Source organism: Trichomonas vaginalis, chromosome IV (genome assembly GCF_026262505.1).
Source record: "Trichomonas vaginalis G3 chromosome IV, whole genome shotgun sequence".
In the NCBI taxonomy this organism is placed as follows: domain Eukaryota; phylum Parabasalia; order Trichomonadida; family Trichomonadidae; genus Trichomonas; species Trichomonas vaginalis.
The window spans coordinates 23,083,151-23,101,549 of record NC_067206.1 but is presented as its reverse complement, the minus strand read 5'-3'; the positions used below and the strand labels follow the sequence as shown (position 1 = coordinate 23,101,549).

General features: G+C 34.0%; 8 protein-coding genes and 2 pseudogenes across 10 annotated transcripts, besides 1 other annotated feature; 2 read left to right on the top strand and 8 right to left on the bottom strand.

Annotated features, from left to right (window-relative positions):
* Positions 1-6,700: part of a mobile genetic element that runs on past the window's edge.
* On the bottom strand, positions 1,000-1,849 carry TVAGG3_0152110 (annotated as a pseudogene). Its single transcript has one exon. A coding segment is annotated over exon 1 (850 nt).
* TVAGG3_0152100 (uncharacterized protein) lies at positions 2,593-3,135 on the bottom strand (the record flags this gene model as incomplete). The annotated part of the gene is made up of 1 exon (XM_051224698.1): positions 2,593-3,135. A coding segment is annotated over one exon (543 nt), but the record flags the coding sequence as incomplete, so codon positions are not given.
* TVAGG3_0152090 lies at positions 3,182-3,546 on the bottom strand (annotated as a pseudogene). The gene has a single exon. A coding segment is annotated over exon 1 (365 nt).
* On the bottom strand, positions 5,330-6,310 carry TVAGG3_0152080 (phage tail repeat-like family; the record flags this gene model as incomplete). Its single annotated transcript, XM_051224697.1, has 1 exon — positions 5,330-6,310. The coding sequence occupies one exon, from the start codon at positions 6,308-6,310 to the stop codon at positions 5,330-5,332; it is 981 nt and encodes a 326-aa protein (XP_051109683.1).
* A 1,302-nt stretch (positions 6,701-8,002) lies between the features above and the next one.
* On the bottom strand, positions 8,003-8,245 carry TVAGG3_0152060 (serine threonine-protein phosphatase family; the record flags this gene model as incomplete). The annotated part of the gene is made up of 1 exon (XM_051224696.1): positions 8,003-8,245. The coding sequence occupies one exon, from the start codon at positions 8,243-8,245 to the stop codon at positions 8,003-8,005; it is 243 nt and encodes an 80-aa protein (XP_051109682.1).
* Positions 8,246-8,316: 71 nt separating this feature from the next.
* Positions 8,317-8,623, bottom strand: TVAGG3_0152050 (uncharacterized protein; the record flags this gene model as incomplete). Its single annotated transcript, XM_051224695.1, has 1 exon — positions 8,317-8,623. A coding segment is annotated over one exon (307 nt), but the record flags the coding sequence as incomplete, so codon positions are not given.
* A 139-nt stretch (positions 8,624-8,762) lies between these two features.
* On the bottom strand, positions 8,763-9,581 carry TVAGG3_0152040 (phage tail repeat-like family; the record flags this gene model as incomplete). The annotated part of the gene is made up of 1 exon (XM_051224694.1): positions 8,763-9,581. The coding sequence occupies one exon, from the start codon at positions 9,579-9,581 to the stop codon at positions 8,763-8,765; it is 819 nt and encodes a 272-aa protein (XP_051109680.1).
* Positions 9,582-14,285: 4,704 nt separating this feature from the next.
* On the bottom strand, positions 14,286-15,276 carry TVAGG3_0152030 (survival protein SurE family; the record flags this gene model as incomplete). Its single annotated transcript, XM_001301982.1, has 1 exon — positions 14,404-15,177. One exon carries the CDS (start codon positions 15,175-15,177, stop codon positions 14,404-14,406), a length of 774 nt encoding a protein of 257 aa, XP_001301983.1.
* A 713-nt stretch (positions 15,277-15,989) lies between these two features.
* On the top strand, positions 15,990-17,088 carry TVAGG3_0152020 (3'(2'),5'-bisphosphate nucleotidase protein; the record flags this gene model as incomplete). The annotated part of the gene is made up of 1 exon (XM_001301981.2): positions 16,020-16,985. One exon carries the CDS (start codon positions 16,020-16,022, stop codon positions 16,983-16,985), a length of 966 nt encoding a protein of 321 aa, XP_001301982.1.
* Positions 17,089-17,190: 102 nt separating this feature from the next.
* TVAGG3_0152010 (meiotic DNA recombinase assembly) lies at positions 17,191-18,379 on the top strand (the record flags this gene model as incomplete). Its single annotated transcript, XM_001301980.2, has 1 exon — positions 17,333-18,319. The coding sequence occupies one exon, from the start codon at positions 17,333-17,335 to the stop codon at positions 18,317-18,319; it is 987 nt and encodes a 328-aa protein (XP_001301981.1).
* Positions 18,380-18,399: the final 20 nt, after the last annotated feature.

Genomic DNA, 18,399 nt, shown 5'->3' with positions numbered 1-18,399 from the left:
CCAACTGCTATGCAATATTTTGGTGAAGCCCACATTGCTATATAGTTTACAAGTCTTGGGTCTACATACATTCCTCTAACTGTTTGATTTTCATCCGGAATTCCTGCATGAATTTTGTATAAAAACAACCCGCTTTTTCCGCGGTTTGGTATATTCTTCACAAAATGCCTCAAAATACTCTTCCAGGACTTATTTTCCAACAACCTTCTAAAGTCTTTCCTAAACTGCTGACATATCTTTGTTGCATTTTACATAACCATCCTTGTCTCTACGTAAGACTTCAATACCGTTTTAAGTGCCTTTTGTGAATGTTTCGCCATTAGATTTGTTCGTGAACGTTTTTGCTTCGACTGTCATACTGTTCTTACAATAAAAATAAAAAAATATTTTTTGGTGGAATGTCGGACATTCGGTTTGTGGCTTAACGTCGGACCACAACGATAAAAATCTCTGCTTACGTAGCAGTCTTTTCTGACAGCTAGCAGTACTTTTACTGACAGTAGCAGTACTTTATCGTCGAAAACCCTCTCAAATTTTCCTTTTTTCTGCTCCTAGCAGTACTTTTACTGTCAGTAGCAGTACTTTTACTGACAGTAGCAGTACTTTTACTGACAGTAGCAGTACTTTTTCTGACAGTAGCAGTACTTTTTCTGACAGTAGCAGTACTTTTTCTGACAGTAGCAATGGACAACATCGAGCCATTAGATGAGGCAGTTTACCTAATTGAAATTAACGAGCTTGTTAAAGACTTCCTCAGGCAGAATGTAAAAGGCAAGCTTGTTAACTGTTGGATAACGGGAAGGGCTGCCTTGAATCTCGAGACTTCGACCGGAATTCCAATTCAAATACCAGAAAACACTCCTTTCGACGACATAAAGCAAGCAAAGAAGGAAGCCATTATAAAGTTCTTTGCCAAGCGTCCTTGGATACTACTTCCAAACAGAGAGAACCCTTTCCCAAGAATTCCCACATTTAAATTCAAATTCGAATAAAAATTTTTTACTTCATGCAATGTTTTATTTCTGTGCCGTCTTCAAGTATACCCCAGTACTTGCGCTTGGAGAGGACATGAACTTCTGAAAATACCTTATCTAGCTTAAAACAGCCCATCTTTTCACCGACTAAACCCATTTCAATGAGTTTGTTGTATCCTTCTTCGTTCGTCATGAGTGCGTCAATGTTCTCATAGTATACCTTCACTTTCGATTTAACATCGGAGAAGAACTCATTGTAGTTGTCAAGGACTGCTTTTGCGAACTGAGGATAAGACCAATGTTCGACAATAGGTTTTACTGTGGTTACTAAGCCACATTGACCTTGAGTAAATTCGTATTTCAAAACAAAAGGAGAAAACCTTTCAACAAAGTTGTCGACCTTCTCATAGTGTTTACTCTTCATCTTTTGAGGTTTTTTAATGGAATATCCCCATGTCGAATTCATAAGCAATTTGAGTGTCATTGCAAGTTTGGGGTTTGAAGCTTTCCTAATATCATAGAGTTGTTGTATGACTTTTCCAACTGTATAGTTCCTTCCTGGGAACTCACCGTCTTCGTTTGGAATTCCAGTCGGGATATATTGGACGAACCTCATGTATGCAGCGTTAAGGTCGACATAGTATATCTTTTCGTTTGAGTCGAACTTGTCGCAACCAATGGGTCCAGTTCGTGGAAATTCAAGTGAGTCTCTTATCTTCTGAGAAACTTCGCCTGCTATCTCATAAACATCGTCGAAGCAACCTTTCATATAAAACCTTCTGACCTAACTCCGATGCTCTCCAATACAATTTGACGTCGATTGGATGTCTCAATGGAAGTTTGTTTATAGCATCTTGAAGTTCTTGCAACCTCATTGGAAGTTCTTCTGGTTCAGGTTGGTATCCGAACAATCCAACTCCTTTTGGAACAGTGTACTTCTTTTGTGCTATAACTTTGTCTGGAACAACTTTTGGTCTTGCTAACAATGAAAAGTTTGTTTCGTCTTTTGGTACAAAAGTTTCTGTCAGCTTGTCATCTGGAATCGGTTCCAACAAGCCTTTCTCGAAAAGAATGTTAACAGCTCTGACAATGTTGCATTTGCCTTTTCCGAACAATGGGTTTGTAAGACTTTCGTTCAACATGAAGTGGTTGTGGACAATTGCAATCTTCAACCATGGTAAATTGAACTCAACAACATAGTCGTCATGTGAAGAACCTTTAGCTGTAGGTATGCTGACTCGGATATTGACATTTGCCAACGGTGCAATTTTTGCCAATTGACCTCTGAGAATGTACCTTGTCTTCACACATGACTCAAGATACTTCATCTTCTCATCTGTAACAAGACCAGAGTTCCTGAGACATGTAAGAATACAAGGTTCATTGACAATTGTTTCAATTGAATTGTAAATTCCATACCTTGTCAAGTCAATGTCAGACTTATTTATGAACGGGAAGTATCCAGCATGTTGTCTGACTGCTTGAGGGTTAGGTTGGTACCATTCGAACTTGACACTTGCAATTCCTTCAATTGCATTCAAAATGTCTGAGTCGGAGTCAACCATTTGTTCTCTCTTTGTAGTCTTGAAAGCGTCAAGAAGCATTGCAGCTTTGTGACATTGCCATGTGCATAGTAAATGTGACCATCCAAATCTGTTATGGTCAATCTGAGATTGTATCCTTTCTTATTTCCATCTTGAATTGCAGCAAGTACTCCCATGAAGCCTTCTTTGTTCTTTCCTTCGTCAAAGTTTACTGTAAAGGTTCGACCAGATGTAATTTGACTTCTAACTTCACGGTACTTCTCATATGCATATCTTGTTCTTTCCATGGGAGCATGACCATCCTCTGCACTACCTTTTTTCCTTCTCAAAGGATGCAATTGTTCGTCATGTTTCCAGTAGAATCTGGCAAAGCCGTCGTGTCCTTCAACTTGAGGTTCACTAACATCGAAAGGCATGTCCATAAGACGTTCTTCTTCTAACCTCTCTAGTCTGTTTGGATAATTTGCACGTGCTGTTTCTATGTCCATTTCGTAGCGAAGACCAGACAGTTTGTCATAGACTTTTATGGGTCTTCCCTTCCTATATTTAAAATTCTTTGAAACTCTCCAGCCATATCTTTGCAACTCTGCTTTTATTCTAGCAGACTTTCTATCCATTCTATGCGGGGGCATTTTTATAAAAATAAAAAAAATATTTTTTTCTTTACTTTACATAACCGCCTGCTACCAGAAGCCTTTGACGCCAACCCATACCAGCTAATGAAGGTTGACTTGGTTTAGTTTCCAAACTAAACTTTGGTTTTGGTTTATCTTCAGTTTTTGGTTTTTCTTCTTCTATCGGTTTTTCGTCACTTTTTGGTTCCTCTGACTTTACCTCACCTGCAGGAACAGTTGTGTTGTCAACATCTTCATAAATATATATGCCATTTGTTTTTGTTTTCCTTTCAACTTTTTGTGTTTGTTGTAAAGTTTAGAATATTTCGACTCTAAGTCAATGAGATGTTCTATAATGAACTGTTGGTCAGTGAAGTAAACTTTTCCATCTGTTGTCTCGAAAGCTCCTTCAGACTTCAATATTTTATTTGTGAGAGTCTGTTTCTTTTTTGATACTAGCCGTTCCATTTCTATGAAAAGTGACTTTATAGTTAGGGTTTGTATTTCCAGACCTGGCACTTTCTATTATTGAATTTTTCTCTTCATCTGTAAGTTCTTTGACAGGTTTTGACAATGGTTCTGAACTTTTTGTTTGTGGTGTCAAATCTACCGTTTCAACTTCTTCGGTCATTTCATCTCAGTAAAAAATTTTAGTTTGTTTTGTTTTCAACTGGTTGTTTAGGTTTTTTAAGTCGGTCTAAAACTTCCTGAGGTATAGGAGGACTTGACAAACACGTGGTTGTGTAACTGCTGGAAGTCGACAAATCCATCTTGAACCCATTTGTCTCAATGCTGTATTGTTCATTTCATCTCAGTAAAAAACTTTACATTCCCCACGTTTGAGGTGGTTGCGGTTGGTTATTGTTTACCCACTGTTGTGCATGGTTATATCCTCTGTTAAAGAATCTTTCACCTTGGTCCATATAGTGTCCTGCTTGGTTATAGTAGTCATTTGCTTTGTTATAATAGTTTCCTGCTTGTCTTCCTACATTATCCATCCATCCTTGAACTTTTCCTCTTGTTTCAGGATTTGGAATAAGATTTGCTGCATCTCGTGCTACATCCCAACCTTTCTGTACAGTTTGTATAATAGGTTGTGCTTTCTCTTTAAGTATACCTAATGTACTCAAAATCTTCCTTCCAACTCCAAATACACCTCTGGCTATTGTTCCCACTGCGGGCAAAAATCTAGATGCAACTCCTGCTAATGCGCCAAATAAACCCATTTCTTATGGGTTAAAAAATGACGAATCCAAACAAGGACCCCTATGTTTCTAAAGCGACAAAGAAAGCACTCATGATAAAAATCTTTAGTTCAACACCAAATGTTGGTTTATGGATATCTTGGAAAACATTCCGAGGTATAGAGAAGATGGACCACCATACTGGCTAATATTTGTCGGTCAAAACACAAGATACTGTGAAGCCATACCATTACAGTCCAAAATATTTTAGATGTAAAAACTGCTTTGACAATATTCGTTGACAAATACCATCCAACAAAACTGACATCTGACTGTGAAAGTTCTTTCAAATCAGACGATATTAAAAACTATCTGCGTTCAAAAAATGTAAACCAATATTTCATTGTCGACCAAAACCATTCTGCTCTTGGTGTCATTGACAGTTGTATAAAAATCTTAAGAGACTTAAATCAACCACAAGGTGGTGAGGTAGATGAAATGTCATATGACGACAAATATAGACACTTCTCCCAGGCAAAGATGAGACAAGTTTTAAATATTTACAATAACCGTAAACAAAAAGGTTTGGGAAACCACTCCCCTGAAGAAATGAAAAACAACCCTGACTTAGAGAAAGACTATATATTTAATAATTTAGTCAAAAGAGACAAACAAGAAAGAATGCCAGGCTTCAAACTTAAGAAAGGTGACAAAGTAAAAATAGAAATACCTAAACGCGACCCATATGAAAATACTATTGACTATGACAACAATGGGAACTCGACAGGTACTCGCATTCGTGTTCGTAAAAATAGAAGAAAGTATACAAGAGAATATTATGAAGTTTTAGGCAAACATGGCAAAATGTACAGACTGCAAGCAGAAGATAAAACTACTATTGTCAGACCTCGTTTCAAACTTGTCAAAGTTCAAGGTGGTATACTTTCAAAGACAGTTCCTAACAAATATAAGACAACTCCAGACGAATATGCTAAAGAAGTTGAAAATGACGACTAAGCAATTCTATACCATGCGTAAACTGTCATGTAAGGTGGCATGTAGTCTTTACTCTGTCCCGTTGTTTGCGTATATCCTGAAACGAAATGTGTATGGTTTCCTTCTCCCTGCGTGTCATCCCAGTAACAATTTATAGCAAACTTAACGTCGTCTTTAACATCATATCCTTTACCTTTTGTCATTCCTGACCAATCCCAATATCTATGCTTATGCCAACCTGCTTGAGATGTACTTAAATCTATGTAGTGACTATGTGGTGGCAAGTTGTCGACAGATATCTTTTTACTTCCACCTGTTTCCTTTGAAGAGTTTGCACAATACAAAAACCTGTCGACTATTTGTTCCCATGCACCAACACCAAACATTACTTGAGGACCTCTTGCTTCCATAGATGTATAAATAGAACCTACTGGGTTCATTAAATCAAACATATGAGATATTATAGGATTGTCTCTTTTGAACTTAAAATATAGTGCAACTATTTCAGGTTTCTTCTGGTTTGTGTCAGAATATTTTTTATAATATAATCTTATGTTTTCAGGGTAGGTAAAGTCTTGACTATAATATTTATTTCTGTCATCTTCATAATAGTATACTATTCTCGTTTTTTCTATTGCATTATATCTTTTATATCTATAAAAATCTAAATATAATGTTAGCTTTTGTTCATCTACATGTGGTGTTCTAACGTCATCTCCATAGTCATAATAGTATGGTGCTGGAGCTGGGTCAGGCAATGTCATATCTGTCATTTCATAAACTCTTAAATATTTCTTTTGTTCGTCTCCATATAAGTTTAAGTAGCAGTTGTTGTCTAATGGAACTTTAACTTGTGTACCATCGTTCTTTTTATAGCTTACATACATTTCATTGTTATTTTTCGGAATGAGTTTATACCGTGTACCATTTTCTAAGGACTGTACCAACTGCCATCTAAAATATTTGTTTTCTTCATTGACAGAAAAGTCACCAACCATAGTTTCAATATTTTTTGTTCCTAGCAAACTTTGGTATATTTCATTGACATATGTTTTATCTGCTTTATTTTCAAGGCTAACGTTTAAGTCTGTTATTTCAGAAGATGTATGTGTATGTCCAACGGCACTTTTCCTGTTTAAGGTTTCTTGTAAGTTTGTAATATTTGCAATGGTATGTGTATGTCCAACGTCACTTTTCCTGTTTAAGGTTTCTTGTAAGTTTGCAATATTTGCAATGGTATGTGTATGTCCAACGTCACTTTTCCTGTTTAAGGTTTCTTGTAAGTTTGTTATTTCAGATATAGTATGTGTATGTCCAACGTCACTTTTCCTGTTTAAGGTTTCTTGTAAGTTTGTTATTTCAGATATAGTATGTGTATGAGTCTTTTTAGAATATTCGTTTTCAGCTCTTGTCACTTCACTTGACATTTTATTGTCAACATATGTTTTGTCTGCTAGTTCAGGATGAGTATGTTCTTTTGTTGCATAAGCTTTGTTAGCTCTTTCTTCTTCTTTTGCTATTGCATCGTCTACATATTCTTTGTCAGCTTTGTTGCCAACATCTGCTTTCAAAAGAAGTTCAGATATAGGTTTCTCGTTTAAAGTTCCTTTTGTTGGATTTATACAGACAGTATGGTTCTTATTGTCTTGAAACAGAAACTCATCTGTCATTGGGTTTAATGTCAGTTTTAAGTTTCCTTCTTTCAATGACTCAGATATCTTAGAATAGTTTGAAAAGTTTGTTGTGTTCTTATTTAGAGCTTGCATAATGAGTTGTCGGTTGTGTTGTATTTCTCTCATAGACGCTGTTTCATTTGACATTTTTATTCTAGATAAAATATGCTTCCAATAGAAAAAGAAAATTCAAGAGTTGCTACAACTAAACCATTAGATGAACTTTTTACTAATGTCGGTCAAAAGTTTGAGACAGAGACCGTAAAGCATGAAGGCTATCGTTTTGACTACCCACTAAGATGGCTAAGAGACCCATCTGTCACAAAAGCTATTGGCTTTCGTAGAATGAAGTTTGTGTCTGTAGAAGATAAAAGTTTTCCATTTATTGTAAGGTTTCATATAGATTATATATCTGAAGGGAAACGAAAAATGTGGGAAGAAATTGAGCTAATACAAGTTGACCTTTCATCTTCTCTACAGACTGCGTTAAAAAATATAGAAGATAAAATAAATTCATGTTATGCAAAATATGCTGATGAATATGCAAATACCGAGAGCACACTTTATGTGAGAATTGTATATGACAAACAAAATTCACAAGTGTCATTTCAAATCTACGAAGACAATCCAAAGAAAGACGAACAAATATATACAGAATTCACTGCAATGTCATGGTATTATTGCAAAGAATGTTAAATCAGAAAGTCGAACTTCCTTTAGCAAATATTTACAGTCGATATGCAAGAGATGAACCATATTTATTTAAAGATGTTTTCGACCCAGCTGCTATTATTGTTCATGCTTCATTTTCTGGCGCCCAAAACTCTTTCTTATGCTTGGCAAATGACTTTTACGAAAAACCTACAAAGCTATACGAACCACCAAGTGGAAGTATTTCAGACTTTCAAGTATGGTTTACTACAGATGGAAGAAAGAGAATAATTCCATTATACCACGCGTTTTACTTAGAACTTAGTTTCATATACAACTACTATCGAACGGTAAAAATATGATTTTTTAATACGGTTGAGGTGTTGGATTTGGTTGCCAACTAGACTGTGGTGCAGGTTCAGGCTGTTGTATAACAGGAGCTTGTTCTTCTGGTTCAGGGTCTTTAGGTATAATACCAACGAACTGACCTACTCTTTTACCAATATTTTTGACTCCGTTCCAAATTCCTCTTCCTACGGTTTTTATTCCATTCCATATACCTCTTCCAACATTTCGAAAGAAGTTTCCTATCTTACTGAAGAAACCCATTTTACTATGTAAAAATCTAATGTCCGCCTAGTCTCTTACGTTTCCTGTTGAGTTCCATAGCATTCTTTAACTGGAGCTCATACATTCTGTTTCTCCTCTGGTAGAAAACATATTCTGGGTCAACTCCTGTGTTCGCGTCATCTGCATAAAGTTGTTTATATCCCACTTCAGGGTTTGTATAAACTCTTTCCATCTCATATTTGCATACCATGGTGGCAAACCTAACGCAGCGTCATTTGACATGGCAGTTTGCATTTGTACATCTGTTGGCACTTGACCATAGTTTGCCATTGCAGTTTGTATTCTAACTTCATTTGGAATATTCTCTGGGTTTGGTTGTCCAGGTTGCTGTGCATTCGCTAAGTTCTGTGCGTCCATTTAATATTAGATAAAAATATCTCTTACGAGTACATATACTGGACATTTGCAGGCATTGGTTCATCTTCATATTCTCTATATCTTTCTGCCACGTCAAATAAGTAAATGACACAATGGAAAAAACCTAAAACAAGTAGTCCTATTTCAAACCACATTTACTTACCAATAAAATTTCTTTGTTATGACACTTTCTCCAGTTTATAGGACCTCTCTCATATTCTATCTTGTCATATCTAAACTCATAGTCATGTATATCTTCTAACCATCTCATGACACTTTCCAAACCACTTTTATCGGATGTAAAGTAAAAGCATGGATGGTTATGTAAAACGTCTAAAGTTTCTAAAGAGTCTCTCAAAGTCCAGTCTACTTGGTATTGAAAATCCCATGTGTTATAGAACGGCGGGTCCACTATAAAGAAAACATTTTCCTTGTTTTTATATTTTTCATACAACTCTGTCCAATGACATCTCACAAACTCTATACCCTCAGTATATTTTTCTATGTTCTCTTTGAAAACATTTGTATAGTTAAGATATAAAACTTTTGACATAAATGTTTCAATGTCATGAACTCTTATAGCACCACTATATAATAGTCTAGCAGATATACTATCCCAGTCAATATACTCTGCCTTTTTCAAAACCTCTCTGACAGTATTTTTCTTATCTAATGGTATACGTTCCATCTTACCTATAGGTATCTTTTCTTTTAACTCTTTCAATATATTGTTTGTGTCTGGTATATGTTTGAGACGGTCCATATAGTTGTCGAAGTCATTGCATATAATCTTTGAGTCTGGGAATATTGTATGGCACAAATGGGATATATAGAAACTTCCACCGAACAAATCTACAAATGTTAGACCATTCGGTAGTTTCTTAAGTTCTCTCAATAGAATATCTTTACATCTACTCTTATTTCCAAAGAAGGGTAACGGTGGTTTTGTAAAATTCATTTTATATATATAATAAAAATGTTTTTACCTGAAAAGTGACAGAAAAGTGACAAAACATGAAAACATATATAATTTGTGAAAAGCTCCTGGAAGACCCGTATATAAGAACTTCATTTATACTAAACATCTTCGGGGCTAGAGGGCACGAAGTGCCTGGAAGCCCCACTACCTTTTTTTTTTTTTTTTTTTTTTTTTTTTTTTTTGCTAATAATAAAAAATTATTTGAAGAATTGACAACATGTAAATTGAATAAAATGTTTAAAGTTGATGGATTCAAAATTTCAAAAATAAAAGGAGTGGTTAGTTTGAAATCTATTCCTCAATCAAGAATCACCTCATTAATGAAAATTGATGATTTAACAAAAAGAATAGAAATTATTGAAGAGCGAATAAATCAAATTATTGATTTCATAAATCATGACTCGTTGAGCCCGGGTCCTTAAAGCTCAAGGCACAAAGTGCCCAGGACTTAAAGTCCATCACTGAGTTCAAGGTTATATTCATCAAATATTTCATTATTAAATGCAACTTCTGCTAGTTTATTTATTTTTTCAATACGATCATTTGAAAGTCTATCGTTTAATTTTTTCTGAAGTTTTTCATTTTCTAGTTCTGAAACTTTATTTGGATGATATTTAAACCCGTTAAATTCTTTTTCCTCAGTTTTGATCATTAATTTACAAAGAACTTTTGTGGTTGGAATTTGTTTAAACCATTTTATCATTAATATTTGTTTATATATTCAATATCTGGAATTAATTCCCAAATTTTTGCATTTTCAATTAATTTATTATCAAATGCAAAAGCAATAAGTTTTAATATTAAACTTACCTTTATAATAAACTTTCTACATAATCATCGAAATAAACATCTACTTGTTTAACATTTTCAAGAATTGGTGAAAGAGCATCCATTAATTGATTGACGGTTACGAATCTTGATCCACTCATTTTCATACAAATTAAAAAATAAATTATTCAAAAATGTAAGACATGAATTTTTAAAGTTTATTTTTTTTATTTTTTTATTTTTTTTTATTTCATTATGTATGGGTTTAGTGTAAATGTCTTACAATTTTGAAAATTTTTTAAATCTTGATTTATTCAAAAACGTAAGAATAAAAACCGTAAGAATCATACATTTTTTACTTCATATGTTAAAAAAAATGATACAAAATCACTCGATATTGTATGAATTCTTACGTTTACAAAAAAAGTCACAAAACCCGCACTATATACTACTTACTCTTAATTTAAAAAAATTTCAAAATCCATAATAGTAAACATTTCTTATTTTTATTTAAATCTGAAAAAAATAAATTTAAACAATTTCTCTACACACGACGGCTTCGGCGGTTTTCAGAATGGTTGACAACTGAATTCATCAGGATAATGTCGGTTGGGGTGCCCTTCTTGGCCTCCTGAGTACTCACCAAGATACCCCCAGCTCCCGCAAAACACCTCCCATAGGTGAGCATTAACTGATGAAGTTATTGACAACTTTATCTAATTTTTTTTTTGTTTTTTTGTTAAGATTTCTTTACCAAAGACTCGAAAACAAAACTTCGCTTCAAGTTGCTGTCTTCCCAGTTACTCTGTCGCAATCTTTTGTCTGATTGCGTGCAAAGTTCTGCTCCTTTGAGACTTTGCCCGACAGATGCATCTGGGAGACAGCACCCAAGCAGCTTATCGCTTCAAGTTGCTGTCTTCCCAGTTACTCTGTCGCAATCTTTTGTCTGATTGCGTGCAAAGTTCTGCTCCATGAATTATCAAATATGTGCCATTTCAGGAGAGATAACAAGCTCATGCCTCCTGGAATGGCGGATTGTTCAACAATCTTCTTCTGATTGCAGAACTTTCAACCGACAAGAGTGCACAATACACTCTTGTCGGTCAAAGTTCCGCATTCAAGTTATGAATGGGGAACTTGATATCATTCTGGGAGACATGCAGTGACAATGTCTCCCGGAATGAGACACTGTGACCGACAAGAGTGCACAATACACTTAATGTTTTCAAATTTTCAGATTTACCCAGATTTGCTTTACTTTTACCACCTCTCGAAAGCTGGGGACACCGCCTATCGTTGGGAGTAGCTATTAAATAGAACCACCAAGGGTATTTTTCGAACTGCCGGTGTAGTGGAAACATCCGACATAATGATTCATTATGCCAAGGTTTGATTCCCATTTAGCCAATTTTTTTCTTTTTTGGATCATGAATTTTTTTTTGGGTCACTATAAGATTTGTTTCATGTTCTAAATCTGCTGCATATGTAATCTATTTTTATTTACCTATTTTTTAAAAATCTATTGGATTGCCAAATTTGAATATATTTAAAATCATAAAAATCCAAAAAAACTATAAATATATGTTTTATGCATAGTGCCGATACTCAAATATCAGATTACTTAGATCCATGAATAATATCCGAATTTTTTTTCTTAAAATTAAACTTCAAAACTTCTTCCAATCTTATTCTTAATCAATTGTAAATTTTTAAAACCATTTTTTAAAATAATTTTGCGTAAATTTTATTCTCATGTTGTTTTAATCGAAAATTGATACATTTTCAAAAAAATAATATTGACTTATGAAATTCATTTTTAAGGTGAAATAGTATTGTTTTTATTAAAGTATATGAATAATATATAAAAAATTAATGAATAATATAAGCAGATTTTTAGTTTACAAAACAAATATGAGCAATGCAACTTTCAAACTTTTGCTGGCAATTTCGATATTGCTCAAGTTTGTAGTAATTTGTGATACCTATAACATCGGCTTAATCAAAATTCGATTTTTCTTATGAGTTATTGAGAAAATTTGATTGCAATGAGAAGGATTTCGACGTTTTTGATAAACTAAGAGCTGAGCTTTAGGGGTTCAGTTCATTTATGGCTGTAGTTTGATGCGTAGATCTCTTTTTTATTGTAAATTCTTTCAGCATGGAGATCGAGAATGAATCTTTTGAGAACTTTATGAGTTTTTACACCCGTAAGGAGGTCCTTCGAGGAAAGATAGTCCAGACTACATGAAGATGTGGGTTAACCAAAAAAATCCGATGGTTTCCCCATATTCATGTAGATCTTCGAAAAAATGAGCACCAAAAAAGCCAAAAAAATAGGCTTTTTATTGGATTTGTACACTAGATCAATAATCTATTTAGGATCTGACACTCTTTTTAGCCAGAGATATGAGGTCCTTTCTAGGAAAACGATCTATTCATCCATAAAAAAATGAATTATCGTTTTCCCCAGAAATTACATGGGGAGTGGTAAAAGTAAAGCAAATCTGGGTAAATTTAATCTTTATTTTCATCATCATTTATAGTCTTGTTCCTTTATACAGTTATAATAAATTATCGTCAGATTCTAATATTTAAGATTCTTACTACTCAATTCAATATAATTATGTTAGTCACTCATATTCAGGAGAATAATTTAAAAATCTATAGCTCATATTTTGATAGTTATATATTTAGATGATATATATTGCAATTCCGGTTTCAACACGATCAAATGCCAAACCAAGACAAAATATATATGAATTTTCAAAATATCGATTTACATTAGAATCTATATCTAATTTTATCAATACACAAGTAGTGAATGTTCAATACATCTTTGAGCAACGTGAATAGCACAATTTTATAGGATTATTAGTTGATTATATAAAATATAAGCCAAATCGAATCTGCTGTATAGTACTTTAGTTTATCATTGAATGTTAAATGTGTTCAGATAAATATTTGAGTCAGATATCGCATTTTCTAATTTCAAAATTTATCTCATGAAGTTAGAATTTATTTGATCATACAACATCATGTTAGTCAAACTAGAGTTCAATGGCGATTCTAAAATGGAACAAATGCTTGTTTTATCAAAATGTTAAAATATTAATCTAAAAAACTTAATATCTAACCAAACCATTCTAGAATTATTATATACAGGTATGGGCAATCTAAATGCACACGGAATTCGGAAAATTAAAAAGAATATTTATGAGATTATTAAATCTTATGTAATTCAATGAAAAGTAGATAATATGAATATCCATAGGCTATATATCAACATATGAGTTTTTGGTTTGACCAATACTATACTAATGTGATCAAATTAATCTGATTTCTTAGATTTTCATTTGAAGCATTTGCAGTAGTAGGGGTACCTTTATATATTAACATATTAAAAAATTGCGCTCCGATTCGCAGTTTCTTCATGATTTTGAGATTGCATTAGATTTCGCGATGCAGAAAAAAATCACTTTAGATTCCCGTCAAACTCTAAGTATAAGCATGTCTCTATATGTAGAAACTGTCTGCGCTATTTATTTCCCGGCTCAAAAAACCACGGTGTCTGTGTGAGGAAAATACCCATTTTAGGACCCTGGGTAGGGGGTCATGAAAATTTTCCAAGAGTTGGAAATATAGGGTGGTTTCTAATTTAATAATAATGAATATCTTGCTTTAAATGAAAAATTAATTTCTAATATATCAATCCCATTGCTTCCAATCTTAATTCAGATTACGGAATTCTGATTGATTTAAAAAATAAAATTTACTATGGGATACCAACTTTTTTATGCTAGTTTGTTATTCATGAAACAATATGGAATAAATAAACTGGAAACTACTGAATTTTTAATAATATTTCTCATATTTTTACGAAAGAATTCCAAGATATATGTTGCCTCTAGTAGGTATTGATGTTCCAACTAGTATTGAATGGAAAAAATAAATATCAAAATCGAAATAATATATCTAAATGCAAAAAAGTAAAAATTTGAAAGAATTACGTAACTTTATTATATGGATAGAAATTTCAAAGAGTCATATTGAAAGATTCTAAGCTTTTCATGTGTTCATAAGCAGTAACATCAATTTTTGTTGGTGTAATGCTGACATATCCATTTTGAAGGGCCCATCTGTCTGTTCCTTCAGCATCTGGTTCGTGGTTGTAAAACTTTCCAGATGGCCAGTAATATTTTGATCCTCGTGGGTGTGTTCGCTCTATGAATTCATCACCCCAATGGGCGCTTGTTTGCCTGCATACGCGTATTCCTTTAAACTCGTTTCTCTTCGGGAAGTTAATATTCAAGCAAACTCCGTCTGGTAAGCCTTCCTTAAGGACCTTTTCGCAAATCTGACGTACTATAGGAATTGTTGCAGAAAAATCTGCATCTGGTGATGAATCGCATACAGAAAATCCAATTGATGGTACACCTTTCATGCAGCCTTCGATTGGGATACCCATTGTACCTGAGTAATGTACATTAACTGATGCGTTATCGCCATGATTGATGCCACCAAGGATTAAATTTGGAGTGCGAGGAACATATGCGTTCAATGCGAGTTTAATACAATCAACTGGTGTTCCATTGCATTTATATATTGTTAGGTTATCTTCTTTCTGAATTAATGTTGCTGTTAAAGGTGTTGAAACAGTAATTGCTCCAGCAGAGCCTGATCTAGGGCCATCAGGAGCAAAAACGAGGACCTCGCCTAATGTACGGATAGATTCGATAAGGGCTTTAATGCCTTTAGCGTCATATCCATCATCATTGGAGATTAAAATAAGAGGCTTCTGATTCTCCATTACTTATAAAAAAAATTGGTTTGAAGGTGTAAAAGATAATTTATTTCTTATTTAGCTCTTCAACAAATGTTCGCATATAACATCTGTATCTTTTGAATGCATCAGACTACAAAATAGAGTCAGAATTTTATTATTGATTTTGAAACAAGGCTTATTTTCTCACAATAGGAAACCGGAAGATTAAATAGTATGAAATTAAAATGTTAAGGTATCGGATATGCTTGAAAAAGGCATGAATTTTTTCTTTATAGATTTTTCCGGGAGATAGATAATAAGATAGAATATATGATAAGTCTGTAGTGTTCTCTTCGTCAATTTGTATACTATAGATCTTTTTAATGAAATTTGAAACTTCATATTAAAGGATTACTTGTTAAATCACTTGTTTTTTTGTTGACTGCACAAATATTATGTGTGTCATCCATTTGGATAGTTGTCACTTGAAACATATTACAAATGATCAGGTTTTTAGTGAAGAAAGTACTCACCTTATTTTGAATGGGAAAATAGGTCAACGTAAATTTTATGGTTTTATCATTACTGTACTGATTACATTATGAACAATATCTCTGAAACCGAAAAAAAATGATTCATAAAATATGACACTTTTAAAAGCAATAGGTGAAGAAGCCCTTTCAATTTTGAATAGTTTACTTTTTTCCTTTCAAACTGTATCCCATTCAAAATATTATATATCGGCCAATTTGGTCTCAATTTATTGGAGAAACAAAAATCAATCAAGTTTTCCAAATATTAATGTACGTCCCAAAATCAATTTTTAAAATCAAATTTGTCAGAATCAAAAGTGAGCCAGTTTATTTTTATCTTATATTGAGCCTGTGATGTTCGGGAAATACGAAAAAGAAGTAAACACCCTTGTTAATATCATGAAGAGAGCTATTCCAATGACAATAGGTATCCAGAAGCGTTTAGATTTCGAAGAAGTCAGGACAAAGAAAGATGGAACCTACGTCTCGATTGCAGATTACGCTATCCAATCAATTATTATGGATGGAATTTTTAATAACCTCCCAGGTGATGACTGCTTAGGCGAAGAGGACTGTGGAAAATTAAATCCATATTTCTTATCCATGGTTAAAAAAGTTTTACCAGACGATTTTGATCCAGTAAAGGCATGCCATAAAGCCATCTTCAAATGGGGTCCTGACAACCACCGTGTATGGGTTATCGATCCAATCGACGGAACAGCTGGCTTTGTTTCAAACGGAGCATACGCAATCGCAACAGCTCTTCTTATCGATATGAAGGTTGCCTGTTCAATCACTGCCTGGCCACTCCATGACCCACAATATACTGGACTTCCTTTCGAGGGACCAGCTATTTTCATTGCAACAGATGAAGGCTTAGCCGTTGCTATGGATATGGAAGGAAATACTTATGATATGACCAAACCAACCTGCCATGAGTCCGGATTATTAACTAATGGCTTAGGAAGGGTCCTTGCCGTTATCAAAGAAACATTCCGTATTGATAACATCATTAGCATGGTTTCTATGGTTAAAGGATTTATTTTGGCCTCAGGAAAGGCAAGTGTATACGCAAGAATTCATAAAATGCAAGAGCATGTTTGGGATGTTGCACCATTCGAGCTTTTCGTCAGAAACTGCGGTGGTTATGTTACAGATGGACTTGGTCATCAGCTAGTTTATTTACCAAATGGTATGATTAAAGATACAGAGTACGGAATTCTCTCTACAATTGGAAGACAAGAATTCCACGATAAAGTTCTTGCTACAATGCGTGAAGGAATGAAGAACATTTTACAGATTGACTACTGGGAGGATTAAGAGAACTTGTCACATATCATAATAAGATTCTCCCAACTATACATCTTTTTTCGGACTTTTTTTTATATAAATTGATCTTATTATATAACTTTTTCTTTATATTTTACTTCGTGCATAACACTTTGTAATGTAAACTGGTATGGAAGGCTATATATCGTTAGATTTAAAGTTATGTCTCACAATTTTTTCGTGATGAAAAAAATACTAAGATAAAGATATGAAACTCGGCTCTATAATGTTTCACATCATAATAGTCTTTCTTATATTTGTTATTTGCAATCTTTTGCTCTTTTGCAGGGAAGAAAGGAAGTAACGATAATCGTCGGGGAAGTAAAAAGTGACAATTTATGGAAGTTGATAATGAAGCAAGAAAAGTATTGTTAGATAACGGAATTAGATCTCAATTTCTTGATTTATTTGCATCAGCGGGCTTTCTTACTCGTGAAAAGCTTACTGCGACTCCTCCAATGACAATTTCTTTCCAAACTCATGTTCCTTTGAACATCTGTAACGATGCAGCAGACATATTAGCAAAAGCAATTGCTCCCGAAGTTAAAATTGTTGAAGAAGAAGACATAGGAGTTTTATTTCACGATGATATACTTGACAATCTTATTAAAATACCTAAAAATGGTATTATCGAATTTACTGGCCCAGCTGGATGCGGAAAATCCAATATTATTTACCATTTATTAATCAATCAGATCATCTCAGATCCAGAAAGAAGAGTAGTCTTAATTAGTACAGAAGGACATGTTCCTACTCAAAGACTTCACAAAATTGCCGAAATGAGAGGTCTAGACCCAGAAGAAGTCTTGTCAATGATATTAATCAAAGAAGCAACAGAAGTTGTCGAGTTTAACCAAATAATTAACGTAACATTACCTCAACTATTCTCTACATGTGTTCCTCCTCCTTCAATTGTTGCTATTGACTCCATTGCAGCGCTATTTCGTTCTGAATTCGACATGAATGCGGCCAAACAACGCGCACAGATGTTATTTGATATGTCAACAATACTTAAATGGATCTCTGCTTCTTATAACTGCTTAATATTCACAACAAACCAAGTTACAGCGAACATGGGTCCTTTTACAACCCAAGAATGGGTTCCTTCACTCGGCCTTGCATGGTCGAACTGTGTAAACATGCGCGTAAGGGTTACAAAGAGTTCTATGAAGAGAGATATACAAGAAGAAGTTCCAACAGCTTATGGAAGAAATTCGGAGTCAAAAACCGTTACTTTGAGGACAATGTACGTTGAAATATCTCCCAGAGCTCAAGATGTGAAAGCTACATTCTATATTTCCGATTCTGGAGTTCATGGAGCTTAATATTTTTATTATTTTTATTTTTGATTGTTGTTTGTAAATAACTGTTATATAAACATGTTAATTTCATCATTACAATATAT